The following is a 21,829-nucleotide window of genomic DNA, read 5'->3' as shown; positions in this document are numbered from 1 at the left end:
AAAAATCTGGCAAATTTAACCTTAAAGAGACACAATAATAAAGTTTACAGCTATCATTATCTATGCTTTAAGAACAGAAAGATAATATAAGATATAAGAAAAAAAAATCAACAGGTTCTTTTAATTGAGGGTTATCTTTTGCAAGCCGTTTACAGAATGAAACCACAGAAAACGCCATGTTATAACAAGGCAAGTCTTTGTTAATTATGATTTGACACATTGTGCTTATGACACACTTGTGGGTATTTTTAACAGTAAAAGTGGCGCATATTTGGGATCAGTTGAAGCTGCCACAGAAAAGTGCTTCTAAATCTAACTACTGAATGATTTTTCATGCAATAAAAGCAAACTTCATGGTCATGAGAGTTGAACGTACATTCGCAGCTGCTCCGAGAGGTGGGTCTGTGTTTATGTGGGGTGCAAATATTTAAGGACGTGTCAATTGCATTCTGATGACTGCTGCTCTTTACGCCGTGTTTGCTTTGTGTCATTGGATATTGTTTGTGAGCTGTGAGGTCCAAAGATAAACACAAAGTCTCCAGAGCCGCAGAATATCTGACAGGCAAGAGGATGAAAGTGGAAAAACACACAAACAGACAGAGAGAGAGAGGGTTTAGGAGCGACAGCAGCCGACTCCCTTCATCTCCTTGTTAACATACTCCTGCAGCTGAAACTTGGGCTCGTTAGGCTCCTTCATCTCCCTGTGCTTCAGCTCCCTGAGAGACGGAGAGGGAGACATCAGATCCTCTGCTGATTACTGTGTTTAGATGCACATGCTGTCTGTGCTAATTAGCACAGGATTCAATGTAAATCTGTTAACTGCACAAACACACCCCAAAATTAACACTCAACACTTATTTACACAGGAATCACCATTATAACTAATATATCATTGTTATTATTTTAAAATATTTTCAGATATATTTTTTTAATGTTCTGCACATATTTTAAAATAAAAACACCTTGAGTAGGTTCAATATTATTCGATGCATTATGAATACATTTTTACATTAATATGCAATTTGCAGTGTGCAATACCCCAATTTACGGGTCGATTGTAAGGCTTGTGGAGGATTTATATTCATGCATTTTGCAGACGCTTTCCTCCAAAGCGACTTTAACTGCATTCATGTTGTAAATTTTTTTATCAGTCCATGCATTCGATCGGAACCAGATCCATGATCTTGGCATTTACTCGCACCCTGTTTAACAGTTACAGGAATGCACGTTTTTCAATTAAATGCAGTTTAATAAGCTGGTTAAACTGCAACAAAATCTTAAATAAATCACTGCAGAGTGCAACATTAATTGCACCCACTGCTAGTAACTGATTACATGTGATCTGCATCATGTAATCAGATAAGTGCTTGTAATTAGATTATATTACATAAAATACTCGTAATCAGACTACAGTTACTTTTTTATGTATGTAATGCATTACATTTCTAACTACAATTTTTGTCATGCACGTCGGAATGAGTAACAGATCACAATTTGTATGTAAACTAAACCACACTAACTGTACCAGGAGAATAGTATTAAGTTTGTAAATAAGATGCCATTTAAAAATCATTTACACAGAAAAGAGGCATGTTTGCACTGAAACTGAATTTAAATGCTTGAATAGCAATGATTATTTAGAGAGAAACTGAAAATGTGTGTTTTCTTTACAATATACAGACACAAATTATCATTAAACAATGCATATTGTAAGATGCTTCTGTCACGATCGGTGTTACAGAAAACACAGGAGAGGGAACCAATTGCAGGCAAGTCATTTATTTAAAGGGTAATCCAAAGGGGTAAACAGTCCAGGCAGAGTCAAAACCAGAATATCCAAATCCAACGAAGGCAAGGCAAGGCAAGGCAAGGCAAGGCAAGGCAAGGCAAGGCAAGGCAAGGCAAGGCAAGGCAAGGCAAGGCAAGGCAAGGCAAGGCAAGGCAAGAAGCGACGGACATGAATAAACTTTCAACATTAAACAAGGACTCCGTAACACAGACTCAGACAGACCGGGTATAAATACACAGAAGGAGAATGAGGGAACAGGAGACAGGTGGGGAACAATCAATTACTCAACAGGAGGAAGGTGACCAAATAAGGGAACAGGAAGTGATAAGGAGACAGACACCGTGAGAAAGGAGGACACCTAGTGGAAACCCAGGGAACACAACCCAGACACTGTGACAGCTTCAGATAAAAGTAACTTCTAAATGCATAAAAGTAAATGCATTCTAGCTGGTATAAATTGGTTAAATTAGAAGAATAATGAATATGATGCAACTAGAAATTTGATACTGTGTGCAAAAGTGGCTCACATTTATTCAGTGAATCAGCCCTCTGTGTTTTTTACCAACAGACACACAACTGACACACTTTTACATAAAATATTGTAAACTGTACGTTTTCAAAGACTGCCCATGTGACTTCACAAGCAGGAACTCTCAGAGAACATGCAAGGAATGCTTGTTTCCTATTTTCAGCATATTAATAACATTCATCTTGGTTCTCTCAGCTTCATTTACAACAAGTTACCGGATAATAACCCATTCTGCAGATTCTCAGTGGAGGAAAATGCACAGATGTGACTTACTTGGCCACTGCAGTGAAGGCCAACTCCACATTCAGGCCTGATTTAGCACTGGTCTCCATGAAGGGAACGCCAAACTCCTTTAGAGAGAAAGAATAAATGCTCTTCTTCCTTTCTTGTAAAATGCAGACTTTAAACAATACATGCATTAATAAACAGTGGGATCAGTGCTTCAGCATTCATTTGAGGGGTCCCTCTAAGATCAAGACACATGCATGAGTTTGGGTCAGATATGCATGAATAATTTAAACAGGGCAACCTCTCAAAGACAATAAAAGAGGCTGAATAATGCATTTATTTAGTTTGCTGTGTATATGTAATTACAGTTTCAGTTAATGCATGAAATGATGCCGGTTTGATGTTTCACCATTTAAAGATGCATTCAAACATTTTTCAAGGTTTTACACATAAAGAAATAATTTGTATTTAAAAACATGCTTAGATGACCAAAATAAATGCATAAGTGTGTTTCTGTCACATATACACTATGAATAATTGTGCTTCTTCTAAAAGACAACAAAAGAAGCTAAATAAGATGAGCGATTTGCATTTATCTCCATTTTCCCCTTTTTAAAAAGATTTTGCACTTACACGTACTAATATATATATATATACAAACCTTGGCCAGTTTTTCACCCTCCTCTCTCTTCACAACCCTTTCATGTGTAGCATCAGCCTGAAAAATCAATCAATCAATCAATCAATCAATCAATCAATTAATAAATAATGCATTATTTATTAGTGTTGATTTCCAATCAATGTGTAGCTATCTATAAGCTTCCGCACTCACCTTGTTACCCAGAAGCATGATCACGACGTTCTGCTGAGCGAACTCATGAATCTCTGTGAGCCAGGCCTGCGAAAAGAGAACAACTGACAGTAATTGTACTGTAAATTTACAGGAAATTACCACAACCTCTCCTGCACATGCAAATATTTTCCAACACGGTATGAGAGGGCAGGAGTGTTTGCTACAGTGAATTTGCAGTCACACTAGAAAAAGAGCTAATAAGTAAGACCAGGAGAAACCGCATTAGAGAGAAGAGAGGAGATAGACTGAAAGAGAGATACAGAGAGGGTGATGAAAAACACCCAACGGACAAATAAAGCCTGACCACAGGTTAATGAAAGCCGCCTGTTAATACTGAAAGCAGGGAATCATAGCAGTGATAAAATTCAATGACACTCTGAGTCAAACAGTAAGGGTCACTCATTTCCGGAGTCTCAATCATCTCTCTCTCTCTCTCTCTCTCTCTCTCTCACACACACACACACACACGAGCATCAATAAGATGTGCTCGATAGACAAGTTTCACTGCTGCAACACTCTCAGAAAAAAGGTATAGCAGCTGTCACTTCGGTGGTATCTGTGCAAAAGGTACTAATATGTACAGTACTTTAGGGACTAAAGAGTCCAGAGTGTGTTGAGACCAACAAAAGAGGATGTTTGGTCATGTATGCAATAATGACCAGCTGACTGTTCATCAGGCTTATTTCACAGCTCCGTACCAAATAAAGGCAAAGACATGCACACAGCATGGGCTTTCCAATCACGTGCATTTGCCGCAATGCATGCAGAAGACAAAGAAGCGTGTTGTAGAATCTGTCTGTGTGTAATCGCTTCTGTTCCTCCCCGATCTCAACACTTTTGCATGTGCATCTATAAATGCGGCCGCACTCCCACGATCTCGTACCCTGACTCATCGTCACAGACTCTGAAAATGGGTTGCTCTCTCTCCAAGCCTCTGAAACTTACTCAACCTTCATTTGCTTTTAAAATGCATAACAGTGCCATTTAGCAAACTGTCATTAAAGCCTTGTAGTATGTCAGTGCGCATGTTTATTTCCCCTCGGGCCCAGAACAGGACACTGAAAGAGAAGGAACACAATTTGATCCCTCTCCTATGTTTGTTTCATTTTCTGCTTCCAAGTGTTTTGTTTTTTTAATCACCATCAACACTGGTCCACTGATAGGCTTGATTGTCTTTCACAAGGCAAGAAGGCGGTATTAAATGCTTGATTTGTGTTATTCTGAATAAAAGGGCACATTTCAAGAGCCCTCTCACTAATAACACACCCCTGGCAGAATATTACGCCACACATTACAAAAAAAGCTCACTCATATTCACAGCACAACCACAACCAGGTTTGTACATATATATTTAATGTGCACTGCAAAGAAGTTATATTAGTCAGTATGTTTGACTTGTTTTCCAATACAAACATCTAAGCATTCTTAAGTCACGATACTTTTACCTGGGAAGCAAAATTAATTAAGCTATAAGTTTTGTATTCTGGAGAAACTTTATATTTAAAACAAGTAAAATATATGCCAAAGGTGTAAGAAATATAATCTTAGTTCAAATGTAAACAATAGTTTTTGACCACAAAGGCAGACATTACTTATCGTTTTAAGCAAAAAGTCACTTCATTTTTATATATTTGTCAGAAAAGAAGATGTTATACATCTTCATTTTGCTTCATACATAAATGTATCTTTGATTTAAAGAAAAAATACTCATTGCGTGTCTACTCTTTCTGAAAGTGAAAGTGACATTCGGCCAAGTATGGTGACCCATACTCAGAATTTGTGCTCTGCATTTAACCCATCCGAAGTGCACACACACACACACTGTGAGCACACACACACTCACTGTGAGCACACACCCGGAGCAGTGAACATCATTTATGCTGCGGCGCCCGGGGAGCAGTTGGGGGTTCGATGCCTTGCTCAAGGGCACCTCAGTCGTGGTATTGAAGGTGGAGAGAGAACTGTACATGCACTCCCCCCACCCACAATTCCTGCCGGCCCGGGACTCGAACTCACAACCTTTCGTTTAGGAGTCCGATTCGCTAACCACTAGTCCCCCCTAATTCTAGCAAATATAGTATAGCAAATAATATCTTACGTATTTTACACTCAAAATTTACAAATATTACTTGAACATGAATTGTAAGAATTCATTTGTAATGAAATTGGTTTCACAGAGATGAATCTTATCCAGAAGATAGCAGAATAGGATACTTGGCAATAAAGCTCTTTCTGATTCTGTGTTTTGAGCGTGTTCAGCTCCAGGTTGTTAAGACTGCACCAGACAGCCAGCTGCTCAACCTCTTGTCTGTAAGCAGACTCATCTCTGTCCTGGATGAGGCCGATGACTGTAGTGTTGTCTGCAAACTTCAGGAGCTTGACAGAGGGGTCTTTAGAGGTGCAGTCGTTGGTGTACAGCGAGAAGAGCAGAGGGGAGAGAACACATCCCTGAGGGGCACCAGTGTTGGTGGAGCAGCTGTTTGACATGAATTTCCCCAGTCTCACTAACTGTTGCCTATCTGTCAGAAAGCTGAGTATAAGTCCCTGTTTTGTCCAGATGTTGCAGGATGAAGTGCAATCCCATGTTGATTGCATCATCCACGGACCGGTAAGCAAACTGCAGGGGGTGCAGTAAGGGTCCAGTGAACTCCTTCAGATAAGCCAGAACCAGTTTTTCAAATTCCTTCATGAGGACAAATGTTAGAGCCACAGGTCTGTAGTTGTTAAGTCCTGTTATCTTGGGTTTCTTTGGAACGGGGATCACACCTCTTGTGAGAAACTGCACAAGAGATGTGGATATTGGATATTAAATGCCATGCATACTTATTTTGTTTAAACATAGATAACCTTTACCCTTTTCTAACTTGTCTTTAATAAGCACAAGCTCTTTTCAAGCAAAGCATTTCCAAAAACAAGCCAATTCAGCCACTATGTTGCTGTCAAATGTTAGTGTCCCTTATGAACAGTGCAAAGGATTCTATAATATTTACTTATACTGATTTCTAGCTGTGCTTCTTTAAAGTCTTGTTTTTAAGGAATGCAACACTGTTTAAAAATTATTTCCCTTTACAACTTTGGTGATAACCGGAAAACTCCTCCTGCAGTTTCTCACAGGAGATATGATTGGACAAATGGTCAAGCCCTTTGAACCTCTGATAAATAAACCTTCTGTAAAGTTTTATCAGGAAATAAAATGCAAAAGGTTATAAATAAGCTGCTCTGTCCTGTGGCAGAAATAGCAACACAGATACAATTTAAAAACACATTTTTGTTGTTGTTGGGTTTGTTGAGCACCAAATGCATTATATTAAATAAAGGTGTGTGATCTTTTTGGCAACTCTGTATAATTATTTAGTAGTCAATAAATGCATGATTAATCCAGATGTTTTTTATATATATATATATATTTCTAGAGTTAAATTAATAGTTCAGCCTTAGGTCATCCAAGATGCCATCTGAGATCAGGATGAGTTTGTTTCTTCATCAGGTTTGTAGAAATGTAGCACTGCATCAGTGTCTCATCAATGGATGCTCTGCAGTGAATGGGTGCCGTCAGAATGAGAGTCTGATAAAAACATCACAATAATCCACAGCACTCCAGTCCATCAGTGAACATCTGGAGAAGACAAAAGATGAAACACATCCAGCAATAAGATGATTTTAACTCAAACACATAGAGTCTATAATCTATAATAACACTTCCTCCAGTGAAAAAGTGCATCTCCTGTTGTCTCTCACATCAAAATCCAGACACATATCTGATCTGTGCAGATTTCTCTCCTGATTCAGAGCAGAACACTTTTCTCTGGAGGAAGTGTTATTATAGATTATGGACCTTTGGATGGATTTGTTTCATCTTTTGTTTCCCCAAGATGTTTACTGATGGACTGGATTATATATACAGTACAGACCAAAAGTTTGGACACACCTTCTCATTCAAAGAGTTTTCTTTATTTTCATGACTATGAAAATTGTAGATTCACACTGAAGGCATCAAAACTATGAATTAACACATGTGGAATTATATATGGAATTATATACATAACAAAAAAGTGTGAAACAACTGAAAATATGTCACATTGTAGGTTCTTCAAAGTAGCCACCTTTTGCTTTGATTACTGCTTTGCACACTCTTGGCATTCTCTTGATGAGCTTCAAGAGGTAGTCACCTGAAATGGTCTTCACTTCACAGGTGTGCCCTGTCAGGTTTAATACGTGTGATTTCTTGCCTTATAAATGGGGTTGGGACCATCAGTTGTGTTGTGCAGAAGTCAGGTGGATACACAGCTGATAGTCCTACTGAATAGACTGTTAGAATTTGTATTATGGCAAGAAAAAAGCAGCTAAGTACAGGAAAACGAGTGGCCATCATTACTTTAAGGAATGAAGGGCAGTCAGTCCGAAAAATTGGGAAAACTTTGAAAGTGTCCCCAAGTGCAGTCACAAAAACCATCAAGCGCTACAAAGAAACTGGCTGACATGCGGACCGCCCCAGGAAAGGAAGACCAAGAGTCACCTCTGCTGTGGAGGATAAGTTCATCCGAGTCACCAGCCTCAGAAATCACAGGTTAATCACAGTTTTCCCAATTTTTTGTGTCCAAATTTTCATAGTCATGAAAATAAAGAAAACTCTATGAATGAGAAGGTGTCCAAACTTTTGGTCTGTACTGTATGTATGGATATTTTCAGCAGATTAAAATGTTTGGGTGAACTACTGTATTCCTTTAATTCACTCAATCTGATCGCTTCTCCGTGTTTGATAGTAGGAGAGTTAGTCTGACCTAGTAACAGTAAGTAATGTTATCAGTTATTCAAGAAAACTTGGAGATTCAGCTATGTATCTTTCTTTCTTCAGAGATATGGGTCATGCACATCTCATTTATAGTAGTATTTATCAAGATTATTCTGTAAATTCATTTTAAAGAAAGTGAGAAATGAAGGTTCTCGTTGTAAAGTGTGGCTGCCATAAGATTAACCTGATGGGGGTAAAAACATTTGTCATAACTGAAGGCTGAGTCGCAATCGTCTCTCTGTTTTAGGAGTTACACATTGACATCATGTGTGTTTTCGCTCCGTCCTCGTCACAGAACAGTGACAGAGAACCAGAGCCAAATCAAAACCTCTGCCATGCTTCACCAGAGTGTGCTTCACAGGTGGATTAAACGCTCTAGAGATTTGTACGAAAAATATTTCTGATTCCATTCCACTCAATCCATTCTGTCCTACCAGCAGATATTAAGACTACATTTATGGTTGATTTTATTCTCATTTTGACATCTTGATTGCACAAAAACACACCACAGCATTTGCCTAAAGATCCGTACTTCACTTTGTACATAAAAAATTAGTTTGTCAAAATGTTGTATATTTATGTAGGAACTAAGAATAAAAAAAATAAAAAAATCTATAGAATTACTGAATATATTTTGTAACAATGATTTTATGTGTGCTTCTGCTGTTGGCACTAAATAATAATAATTGATGTGATAATAAATAGCTGACTTTTCCATTTGTTGACACGACAAGGTTAAATTCAGATCGCCAAGGTCAGTTCCTCTGTGAATCATCTCACTCTCCAGCTCCTCCCAGTCTCCAGCTTTTCTTCTCTTTTCTTTTCTTCTATCATCCCTGTTTTCAGATAATATAATATAATACCAATATATGCGCTGGCAACTGATATATTGTTCTGGTATAACCTTTGGGTGAGACAAATGAGGAAAAACAGTGAAATGAAGCAGCGCTGCTGTGGGTCTAATGGTTATTGTGTTTAATGGCTCTATCAAAGCCTCGGCGCTACTGTAATCAGCAGCGTTGTTCAGCCACAATCACACGGATGATTACACGACATCTAAGAGAACTGAACTGATTGCTAAAGTTAGTTTCATCCTCTGAAGAAAATGAGACTTCTCCATTACAACCTGGACATGAGCGAGCCAGGAGAATTCAGAGCGATAAAACTAATTTAAAGTTCTGAAGAAAACAGAACAGAAGAAAGGATGTGAGATGTGAAGTGTATATGTGAGATGAACTTAGTCTCGATTCAACATACAAATGCAAGTGTACATCATAACCATATAACAATTTCATATATCTTGCGACTCAGTCAACATTCTCAACCTATAAAAACTCCTCCTCAGTCACGTCAGGGTTAAACTCCCACAGTTCAGACTGACCCAGGATTTGGGGTTAATTACGAGCAGCAAGAGGAAGCAGAAGAGAGAAAACACACGGTCCGTTTCCATGCCAAGTCCAACAGCTCTTCTCCCGCTGCTCTCTTATCCACATTAATGCGAGCAGCCCTTACAAGTCACTCTACTCTGATGAGCAATAAAGGAGCCAGAGAGTAGCATTGATTTTTTTTTTAAATTGCAAACAACGAAAAGCACAACATATGGCACAATTTTGGCCTGCCTGTGGGGTTTAGAGAGAGAAACCTGTGGTTGTGTTTACACACACAGCCGTGGAGCTCCAGCAGGCTCATTAAAGACCTGGAACTAACTGCCTCCAGCGCTATGCAGTGCACTTTTGAGAAGATTAAACACACAAATAAACAGTGAGGTTAAAGTGTTAGACCACAGGACACAGCAATGAAGCAACCCACCTTCACTCTACAGATATTTAAAGCTTTGGTCACACTTTATTTTAAGGTCAAGCCAATTTGCCAACTGAAGCCTGAACAAGAAGAGTGTTTGTTTTTGAATGGAGGTGAAGTTGTGGCCCTACTCCCGGCAGGTTTTGGGAAAAGTTTAATTTATCAATTGTTACCGATCGTCAGCGAGAAACTGGAGAGGCCAAAGTCCGGCAAGGTGATAATTGTGATTGTGAACTGCCATGTTAACTCCGGTATTTCGCTCGATGGTGTTTACTGTGAAAGATTGAGGTGGCTGAGCCGGCGAGAAAAAACACACGTCATAACCAAATGTTATGTGATTGGCTTATTATAATTATGCTCTTCCAGACTCTGTCTATGAAGCAAAAGCGAAGTAGCAGGGTTTGGTATTACCAGGCTAAGGTGAAGAACTTAAGGTAAAGCACACAAATTCACTGAAACGCCTTTGGAGACGGCTTATGGTAGAGAAATGTATTCAATTCATGGGCAACAGCTCTGGTGGACATTTTTGCATGCTCCCTCAAACTTGTGATATCTGTGTGACATCTTATTGTGCTGTGTTATAAAACTGCACATTTCAGAGTGGCCTTTTATTGTGGCAAGCCTAAGGCACACCTGTGCAATAAAAGAGGAACACAAAAATCTTGATATGCCACACCTGTGAAGTGGATGTATTATATCGGAAAAGGAGAAGTGCTCACTAACACAGATTTAGACAGATTTGTGAACAATATTTGAGAGAAATTGGCCTTTTGTGTACATAGGAAAAGTTTTAGATCTTTGAGTTCAGTTAATGTAAAATGTGGGCAAAAACAAAAGTGTTGCGTTTATAATTTTGTTCAGTGTATAAAGCATTCTAAATAGAATTCAAATTCTAAATAACGGTTCAAAACGTCTTAAACACTGGGCGTGGTTACAATGAACTAAAATAACTAGCACAATACATTTATGAATATATTGCAGAATACAGAAATATGCAGTCCCACAATGCACTGCAGGTGAAAAAAGCTATTATAGATAACTCATTCAAAATCAAAAATAAGACATAAAAATTACCACTTCTGTACTGTATGTAACCAAATAGTTTTATCGAGTTTTTCTGAATGACAAATAAAACAAGAAAGTGCAGAAAATATAATAAAACCCATCAAAATATATGTTTGGTTTAACTTGAAGAAATTATGACAGAAATATATTACTATAAAATATAATTCTCAAATTAATAATAATAATATTCTTAAGGAATATTATTTAACAAATATATTTTTCCATTTTATAATTTACACAGTTCTTTCATGCAGAATCTTATTTGACAAAAAATATATATTTATTTTATTTGTTATAAATTAATTATTATTTTCCATTTAATTACATTTGTTTAAATATTCAAGTTTTACTACGTCATTTCATTAGACACAATTTTTTAAATTATAAATTTGTATTAAATAAAACTAAATAAAAATCACAGAATACAGAAAAAAATAACTAAATGGAGAACACAGAATTTAGAGGAAAATAACATGGATTTAATTGACTCTTACATTAATAGACTGTGGAGTAGAATTGTGAAGAGTTTTGTTTACATTTATTCCCAAGTTCTAACAAACATTAATTAATGGTAAATGTATATTGTGATAAATATGGATATAGAAATATGGAAAGAAATATTGTGAGGATATTTTTGGCTAGATTTCCCAGTTCTACACTGAAGTTACCTGGAAAGATCCAGCGCTGAAAAGTTAAAAAAAAAAAAAAAAAAATACACTATTACAAAGAAATAAATTTAAATGACAGATAACATACTGAATTAAATGTGTGAATTCACAGATGCATAAACATTTTCAGGATAAGCCATTCTCATGTGTAGTGTTGCTTTCGTCAACAAAAATTATGACTAAATATTGTCGTCAACAAACCTTTATCACGTGATGAAACGGAGATGAGATGCAATGTAAATGCTGGTCATGTGACGATGACTATAATTAAATGTATAATTCAATATTGCTGACGAATTTAAACAAGACTAAATGTGGTTTACAAAATAAAAACTATGCTAAAATGTTGGTTTTCGTTGACCAAAACGAGACAAAATGAAATGTTAAAATGTCATTTTTGTCTCGTTTAGTTGCGTTAAATAGAATTGCATTACTAAAAATAGACTAAAATACAATTTTCATTGACTAAAACTAGCCGAAAATAGTCATGGATAATTCTGACTGAAATAAGACTAAAATGCTCAGACTATTAGTAGACTGAAACTTGACTAGACTAAATAGCTTCATAAGCGGATCTCCTTTGTTGGGACATTTATAGTCAGGATGCAAAACCCACCCAGTTTTGTAAATGCATGTTGTTGGTTGAATTGTGCATATGCTTCATTTTTTCTTTTTTCTTTATTTATTTTGACCTCATTATTTTTAATCAAAATATCACATCAATATTTATATAATTTTAATAATTTTGTAAAAAGGCTATGGTAAAAACCTGTTAACTGAGGTTCTCAATAGATTTAGCAGGATATTTAATATAAATATATGAATACTTTTGTCAGTAAAAAAAAGAATCTTTTTTTGTCATTTAAATAGCTGCTTTATCTTTTTTTCTTGTCAGTTATACACATAAATATGTGTTAATTTTGAACATTAAAAAAGAATATTAATGTAAATTAATTTTTATTGCATTTTTTTAAATCATGATGCCATTTTATATCGTTGTGTTATGACATTATGCACCTTATGTTATTTTTATCAGCTTTATTTAAAAAAAAAATAATTCAGTTTTTACTGTAAAGTTAAATCTATACAAATCAAAAGTTGTTATAAAAATATATAACATTTTACTGTGAAGTTTTTTTTAACAGTGTAACTGAATTGTCTAATTTTTCTGCATTCTACTGTATTTCAGTATTGTAATTTTATATATATGTATGTGTGTGTGTAATAATAATACATAATAATAATAATAATGCATAATTCAAAACACGTGAACAAATCAATGCAAAAAATCCTCCACATTAACAGTACATTGGCCAGTATTTTTATAAGCATTTACTGTAAAGTAATCTTAGTGTAAAATGTGTAAGACTCACAGGATGTCAGAACACTTGTGCATTTCAACGTGAGATCATGGTTTTATAAATATTTGATTATTTGAGCTCTGCTGTGTGTCAGTCACATGATGTGTGTTCTTCAGGTGACCAAACACTTCAAAAGGTGTCAGAAAGTGTGCTAGAGTCTGCACTTCTTCACGTTTGTACTGCTGAGAAATGCTGATACTGGTCACAGGAATGAAACTGGAGAAAACGCAGTGTACCTGTATATCATTTCAAAAGTGTTGAATCAATATGAACATCTGCTGCTGTTCTGTACGGTTACAAACCCAGAAATGGTCAACGTTTAGCTTGTTAGCATTCTGTTGGCAGATTACATAACAATAACACTTGTACATACTTAGCTTTAAAAATAAATCATTTAACTGGAGATGTAGAATATTAAAGAAGACGTCTTTGTTTCTTTCTTTGCTCTCTCTAGACTAGCTTCAATTCTGGTTCACGTGATATTTGTTGATTTTTATCCTCAAGGCTTTTTAAAAATATATATATTTGTATTCTAACTACATGTGCATGTAGGACTCCCCTTTATATTGCAGTCGGGAACAAGTGGGCCATAAGAACTAGATACAAGAGATCAAACAGAGGCAAATCTAGCTGTTTTTCCCCAGTGAGCAAGAAACAGACGTGCTCTTCAGCATGAATCACTGTGATTGGACTTATTTGCATAATGCTGGTCTTAGTTTCAGACATAAGGTCTCTAAATGATCAAAGTTTGCTGTCGCACACAATCTCCTCCATGTCTTCTGTCTGTGATTGATAGTGTAAGTCAAAGTTCTTCTAGTTCTTCTACTGTACAAGCGTTCAGCTTCATCTGATGTCAGATCTTGTCTGATTGTGATCAAGTAAAGGTCAGAATAAGGTCAGTAATATCTCCAGATGAACTCTTCCTGGACTGAAGCAGCTCAGCTTTACTTGATTCTCCATCAATCATGTTTTAGAGTCTCAAATCTGATCCTCAGGATCTTTTGAGGAGCGTTTGTCTCCAGAAGCTTTACTTTCACTGTTCCTCAGCGGAGGAATGATCTTCACAAGCCTCCAGAACATCTCACATCTTCTGAGGAGCCTTGATTTCTTCAGCTCTCAGTCACTGTGTTATATGTGATTATTATTATATTCTCACTCTTTCAGACTTTATGAGCCATAAAAGCCTCAACAAAAATATAAGAATCATAAGCAAACTCTTTTTTATATACAGTATATATTTTGTTCAATTTCTGACTATAATTTCATATGTCAGGCTTTAGAGGGTTAATATTGAATCGAGGAGTGAAACCTCCCCTGAAGAATGAAACACAGCAACTGTCTCTATTGATTTATTTCTCTGCGGTTTCTCCTTAAGTCCCTCGTGAAAAATGAATTGACTAACCAAGACGCCAACATTAGAATCGGTCTGATCTGATTGTTATGCATGAGCATAAATGTGCGAAAGAGCTCAAATCATTGACAAAGAAATGGGACCTTTGCGTGAAATGGGTTAAAGTATTACAAAAACGACAATTTCATCACTGTTTGCATGCTTCATATCGTATAGCACACCCTCAGGGTTTTCATATGCAATAGCCCGGTATGTGAAGGAAAAAAAAAATCCCATAGCTGGAAACATTAAATGAGTTTTAAAGGCATGCACATCAGAAACAGGATTTCCCAGTATACCCTTCATGATTTTATCACTGAAAACGAACTTGAATGTTTGCACAATGAGTGCAGCAAACCTCAGGAAGAATCCTCTTCAAATCTCTCAGGCGAAGCGTTAGAAGCGTTTTCCTTTGACCTCTTGCTAAAAAGGTCAGAGCACATTGACTGAAATCTGCCCTTCACAGACATCTGCAGTGATGGAGCCACAATAAATAATCTTGGTTGAACCATCATTCGAGTGTCTGAGCAGACTGTTCTTCATTAACCATCTCATTAAAGCTCCACAAAAAGCCATTGTTTCCTGAAAAAAGGCTTCTTCTGGTGGTAATGCTTTTAACCAGATCCATTTGTCATCCAAACAACCTCTGAACTTGTTTTTACAGAGTTCGCAAGGAAGTATTATTTTTGTGTCTCTCAGACTTTGCGGTTTTTGGGGTTTGTTCTCAACTTCTAACACTAAAGGTCTGTTCTAGTTCACATACTTCTGCTCAGTTATAGTGTGTTTTTTCCTCTACTCAGAAAAGCTGTTTCCATGTAGTAAAAGCATTTAAAGTTTCCTTTGAAAATGCTAGACAAGTGAGAACATTTGAGACTAGCACATCAAACCGTTATCACATTAATAATTTGCTTTGCAACCACTGCTGTTTGCTTCAACAAATGCAATTCTAATCGAACGGAAATCTAGAGTGTAACAGCGTATGTGACCCAAGTATGTGCAGATTTTACACATGCAAAAATAGTTAAATCTAAACTAATAACTGCACACTGATGAATGGCCAGCGTTCAAAGTTATGTTTGTGCAATTACATGAAACCCGTGAGGCAGAAGTGGCATTGTGCCAAACATCTTCTAGCCTTGAAGGAGGCTGCAGCTGGTCAATTAGGTGGCTTGAGCCGCGGAAAAGCACTGATGCATTGCTGTGGGTGTCTCTGCAGACAGCAAAATCACTCTTCGAGGTCTATTTAGGAGAACATAAAGTCACTGGTCACTGAGGGTCAAGACAGACGTACACAACATACACAAGAGCCCACAACATGAGCGGCTAATGTCATTCTGTGCCCTAACCATTTTGTTTCTATTAGCAACTATGCAAATATAATATATAATAAATAATATATATATATATATATAGCGAGGGCAAAAAGCAATCAGGGATTGAGTGACATGTATAGCTCAGTCGCCTCTGGTGGAGTTACAGAGAGAAAATAGAGTCAGACTGGCTATTTTTCAGCTCAGATCACTAGCTGGAGGAACATTGGCACACACTACAAGACCGGAGTGTGTGTGTGTGTGTGTGTGTGTGTGTGTGTGTGTGTGTGTGTGTGTGTGTGTGTGTGTGTGTGTGTGTGTGTGTGTGTGTGTGTGTGTGTGTGTGAGAGTGTGTGTGTGTGTGCGTTTGTGTGTGTGAGTGAGAGAGAGAGCGAGAGAGAGAGAGTGTATGTGTGTGTGTGTGTGTGTGTGTGTGTGTGAGTGAGAGAGAGAGAAAGAGAGAGAGAGAGGCCCTGTCCACACGGACGCGGGTATTTTTATAACCGTGACTTTTTTTACGCGGTTCGGCCTTTCGTCCACACGAAAACGCAGTTTCAGGGCACCGAAACCGAACATTTTTGAAAACTATGGCCAGGCTGAGCATTTTCAGAAACGCCGGTTGCAGTGTTGTCGTGTGGACAGTATAACCGGGGTTTTTGCCTTGCGACGTCAGAGTGTGCGCCGTTATCCGCTGTGTTTGACGTCAGATTGTGCGCCGCTGACTGCTTCTGATTGGCCAAGGTGACTTTACAATTTGGGCTATATCGCCGCCTGCTGGTGTGGCATGCTCTTGACAGCGCTTGATAGCATGTTTTGGCGTTTTCATGTGGACGGGATTTTTTTTTAAACGCAGGAGGAAAAACTCTGGTTATAAAAATACCCGTGTCCGTGTGGACTAGGCCAGAGAGAGTGTGTGTAGGTGTGTGTCTGTGAGTGTGTGAGAAAGAGAGAGAGAGAGAGAGAGAGAGAGAGAGAGAGAGAGAGAGAGAGTGTGTAGGTGTGTGTGTGTGTGTGTGTGTGTGTGAGAGAGAGAGAGAGGGAGAGAGAGAGTGTGTAGGTGTGTGTGTGTGTGTGTGTGTGTGTGTGTGTGTGTGCTCTTGTTTTTGTGTCACATCAGGACACAACTCTGTATAATGTCATGGGTATGACACAGGTATTACAAGGAGAGGGTGACTTATGAGGACATAACCCATGTCCCCATTTTTCAAAACGCTTATAAATCATACAGAATGAGTTTTTTTGAGAAAGTAAAAATGCACAAAGTTTCCTGTGAGGGTTAGGGTTAGGTGTAGGGTTGGTGTAGGGCCATAGAATATACAGTTTGTACAGTATAAAAACCATTACACCTATGGGATGAACCCACTTTACACAAAAACAAACATGTGTGTGTGTGTGTGAGAGAGAGAGAGAGAGAGAGAGAGAGAGAGAGAGAGAGAGAGTGTGTGCGTGTATATATACAGTCGTGGCCAAAAGTTTTGAGAATTACATAAATATTAGTTTTCAAAAAGTTTGCTGCTTAACTGCTTTTAGATCTTTGTTTCAGTTGTTTCTGTGATGTACTGAAATATAATTACAAGCACTTCATACGTTTCAAAGGCTTTTATCGACAATTACATGACATTTATGCAAAGAGTCAGTATTTGCAGTGTTGGCCCTTCTTTTTCAGGACCTCTATAATTCGACTGGGCATGCTCTCAATCAACTTCTGGGCCAAATCCTGACTGATAGCAACCCATTCTTTCATAATCACTTCTTGGAGTTTGTCAGAATTAGTGGGTTTTTGTTTGTCCACCCGCCTCTTGAGGATTGACCACAAGTTCTCAATGGGATTAAGATCTGGGGAGTTTCCAGGCCATGGACCCAAAATTTCAACATTCTGGTCCCCGAGCCACTTAGTTCTCACTTTTGCCTTATGACACGGTGCTCCATCGTGCTGGAAAATGCATTGTTCTTCACCAAACTGTTGTTGGATTGTTGGAAGAAGTTGCTGTTGGGGGGTGTTTTGGTACCATTCTTTATTCATGGCTGTGTTTTTGGGCAGAATTGTGAGTGAGCCCACTCCCTTGGATGAGAAGCAACCCCACACATGAATGGTGTCAGGATGCTTTACTGTTGGCATGAAACAGGACTGATGGTAGCGCTCACCTTTTCTTCTCCGGACAAGCCTTTTTCCAGATGCCCCAAACAATCGGAAAGGGGCTTCATCGGAGAATATGACTTTGCCCCAGTCCTCAGCAGTCCATTCACTATACTTTCTGCAGAAGATCAATCTGTCCCTGATGTTTTTTTTTTGGAGAGAAGTGGCTTCTTTGCTGCCCTTCTTGACACCAGGCCATCTTCCAAAAGTCTTGTCCTCACTGTGCGTGCAGATGCGCTCACACCTGCTGCCATTCCTGAGCAAGCTCTGCACTGGTGGCACTCCGATCCCGCAGCTGAATCCTCTTTAGGAGACCATCCTGGCACTTGCTGGAATTTCTTGGACGCCCTGAAGCCTTCTTTACAGGTATTGAACCTCTTTCCTTGAAGTTCTTGATGATCCTATAAATTGTTGATTTAGGTGCAATCTTAGTAGCCACAATATCCTTGCCTGTGAAGCCATTTTTATGCAACGCAATGATGGCTGCACGCGTTTCTTTGCAGGTCACCATGGTTAACAATGGAAGAACAATGATTCAATGATCAAGCATCACCCTCCTTTTAACATGTCAAGTCTGCCATTTTAACCCAATCAGCCTGACATAATGATCTCCAGCCTTGTGCTCGTCAACATTCTCACCTGAGTTAACAAGACGATTACTGAAATGATCTAAGCAGGTCCTTTAATGACAGCAATGAAATGCAGTGGAAAGTTTTTTTGGGGATTAAGTTAATTTTCATGGCAAAGAAGGACTATGCAATTCATCTGATCACTCTTCATAACATTCTGGAGTATATGCAAATTGCTATTATAAAAACTTAAGCTTAAACTTTTCCAATTTCCGACTGTACAGTATATATGCCATGCCTATGGGTTGAGTCAGGGTTCATTCAGAATTTAGAGTCTATGCATTCATACTGGAATGCATCCATGTTGTCAAACTTGAAAAAATCCAGTATACTCTTGTTTGATTAATAAATCAGCACTGCTGTCAATCATAAAAGCGCAGTGAATTCAGCCAGAGGTGCCTCTGAGTTTGTACGTTACGCAGTGGACACTGTTCTCGTGCTTCTTCAGTTTATGTCTGCAATCTCATGAACCACGAGTCACTTGGGCAATATTTCAAAGCCGCTGACACTCTGCGACACAAACAAGAGAGACATTAACAACACAAGATCCAGGAGCCCAGAGCCCAGAGCCCAGAGCGAGGGAGCCAGATGAGGAAGAGTTGGAGGGAGTGATGAATACCAATCAAGTGTTATGTGACTGCAGCATGCAATCTTACAGAGCACCTGCTTCAAGGCTGCACCACGAGCCTTATAACACTTCAGATAGACAATACAGAACATTCAGAATAAAGTGAGTGTTTCAGCAAATAGCAGACACATGCTCACAGTCTTAAATACAGATCTACGTACTACTCAAAAAAACAACAACAACCATTGTGCCCTGTTCAGTAACAGCAGTTCTGTTGCATAAACACTGGCACCTGCTCAAGCGAAACCATGTTTTAGTGAGTTAAATTAATATTGAAATGACCTTTTTAGGTGTATGCAACTTTAATTCTAGGCTAGGTGATTCAGCCAATAAATATTTCTATAAACATCAGTAAATTTCATTGACTACTATGATGTTTATGTATGAGAGCCACTGAATCATTCATTCAAGAGATTTGTTCAAAATGATCATTCATTTAGGAATTAATCAAGCGATTGTATTACGAGTGAGGTCCGGAATCATTTACTCAATTGATTCGTTCAATAACACAGATTCATTCTAGAAAGAACTAAATGAGTATCTTTATGAGTGAGTCATTGAATCAATCATTTAACAGATTTGTCACTGATTCATTCACTCAATCAATGCATTCAACAACACAGGTTCATTCTAGAAAGAACTGAATATATTTGTGATTGAGTCACTGAATCATTCATTCAACAGATCTGTCACTGATTCACTCCATCGATTTGTTCAGTAACACAGATTCATTCTAGTAAGAACTGAATATCTTTATGAGTGAGTCACTGAATCATTCATTCAACAGATTTTTTCAAAATGATCATTCATTTAGGAATTAATCAAGCGATTGTATTATGAGTGAGGTCCGGAATCATTCACTCGATTGATTCGTTCAACAACACAGATTCATTCTAGAAAGAACTAAATGACTGCCTTTATGAGTGAGTCATTGAATCAATCATTATCAGATTTGTCACTGATTCATTCACTCAATCAATACATTCAACAACACAGATTCATTTTAGAAAGAACTGAATGAGTATCTTTATGATTGAATCACTGAATCATTTATTCAAAAGGTCTGTCACTGATTCACTCAATCGATTTGTTCAGTAACACAGATTCATTCTAGAAAGAACTAAATGAGTATCTTTATGAGTGAGTCATTGAATCATTGATTCCACCAGCAACAAATCAAGTGATTGCCTTTATGATTAAGTCATTGAATTATTCACTAAATCAAGTCGTTCAACAGCAGATTCATTCTGGAAAGAGTTAAATGAATATTGAGACACTGAATTAATTCAACGAATTTGCTCAAAACACTGATTCAGAAAGGAAAGGCCGTATTGTGCGTCACATTGACTTAATTTTGGGAAATAATTTTAAAAAAAGGTTACTGGAGTTTATTTTACAAGAAATCAATATTTCAGTCGTTCTGAAATTATTTTTTAAAGTAAATCCTACACCATTCCTTGCTTTCACTGAAGAGGCTTGTGTGGCAGTATTTAGGAAACTTCATTACCAAACAGTTAAACTCATCATAACAGTGTTTAATTTCAAATTGACATTAAAATAAATAAAAAGAAGTGAAGTGAAGTGACATTCAGCCAAGTATGGTGACCCATACTCAGAATTTGTGCTCTGCATTTAACCCATCCGAAGTGCACACACACAGAGCAGTGAACACACACACACACTGTGAGCACACACCCGGAGCAGTGGGCAGCCATTTATGCTGCGGCGCCCGGGGAGCAGTTGGGGGTTCGGTGCCTTGCTCAAGGGCACCTAAGTCATGGTATTGAAGGTGGAGAGAGAACTGTACATGCACTCCCCCCACCCACAATTCCTGCCGGCCCGGGACTCGAACTCACAACCTTTCGATTGGGAGTCCGACTCTCTAACCATTAGGCCACGACTTCCCTAAAATAATTCAGAATTAATTTACAATAATGCTTTACGCAAGACTAGTTCAAGATAACCTCAAAAAACAACTCATATTTTCATAATTAATCTATGCATACAAATCACCTCCCTTCTCTCTAATCCTTAATTGATTTATCTTTTGATTTTGAATATCTCTTGGTGGTTTAAAACATTTGGCCTGATCTAATGCATGACCTACAAAACCACAACAGTGTTCATTATCTCACCGAACAGCAAAACAATTATGTGTAAATTAGTGAAAGTGTATAAAAAATCCAAACTTTACTGACACCCCAACAAGCCACAGAAGGAGATTTATTCTGGCTGATTCATTAAAGAACTACCTAAGATGCTGATGCAACCATGTGAAATCCACTTCTCCTCCCTTAATACAATCTAATCTTATTTAGCACTGAATGTGTCAATTATCTGTAAGAGTAATGAAATGATGATGCCAGCAATAGCGCAGCACTTACACACAGCGAGACAGAAGCTGATGTTTATTCAGAGCACCACATATCTTCACAATAAAGAGAAAACGTAATGTGTCTGCTTGAATTATGGCTGCAGGATGGTAAATACACCAGTGAAATTATGAAGGTTAACAGGGTCTGCAAGATATACACACAAACAGACACACACACAATGTATAACACATAACAAATTAAACAAAATTAAATATGTTTTATTAGGAATTAATGTTTTTATTCATCAAGAATGCATTAAACTGGTCAAAAATAAA

The 21,829-nt window shown here is 37.8% G+C and overlaps 1 protein-coding gene across 1 annotated transcript in view; it reads right to left on the bottom strand.

Moving 5' to 3' along the window:
- Positions 1-557: 557 nt before the first annotated feature.
- LOC132120900 (ras-related protein Rab-26-like) overlaps positions 558-21,829 on the bottom strand; it is a 73,025-nt gene continuing 51,753 nt past the window's right edge. Inside the window, exons 6-9 of the mRNA XM_059530121.1 lie at positions 3,379-3,444; positions 3,208-3,264; positions 2,592-2,668; positions 558-716 (exon numbers count right to left, since the gene is read on the bottom strand). Coding sequence (XP_059386104.1) covers positions 614-716; positions 2,592-2,668; positions 3,208-3,264; positions 3,379-3,444 — 303 coding nt within the window. The 3' untranslated portion in view covers positions 558-613. The remainder of the gene's footprint in view (positions 717-2,591; positions 2,669-3,207; positions 3,265-3,378; positions 3,445-21,829) is intronic.

The sequence above is a fragment of the Carassius carassius genome, chromosome 39 (assembly GCF_963082965.1).
Source record: "Carassius carassius chromosome 39, fCarCar2.1, whole genome shotgun sequence".
In the NCBI taxonomy this organism is placed as follows: domain Eukaryota; kingdom Metazoa; phylum Chordata; class Actinopteri; order Cypriniformes; family Cyprinidae; genus Carassius; species Carassius carassius.
Note: the sequence above shows the minus strand (reverse complement) of the source record. Positions and strands in the feature narration are given on the sequence as shown.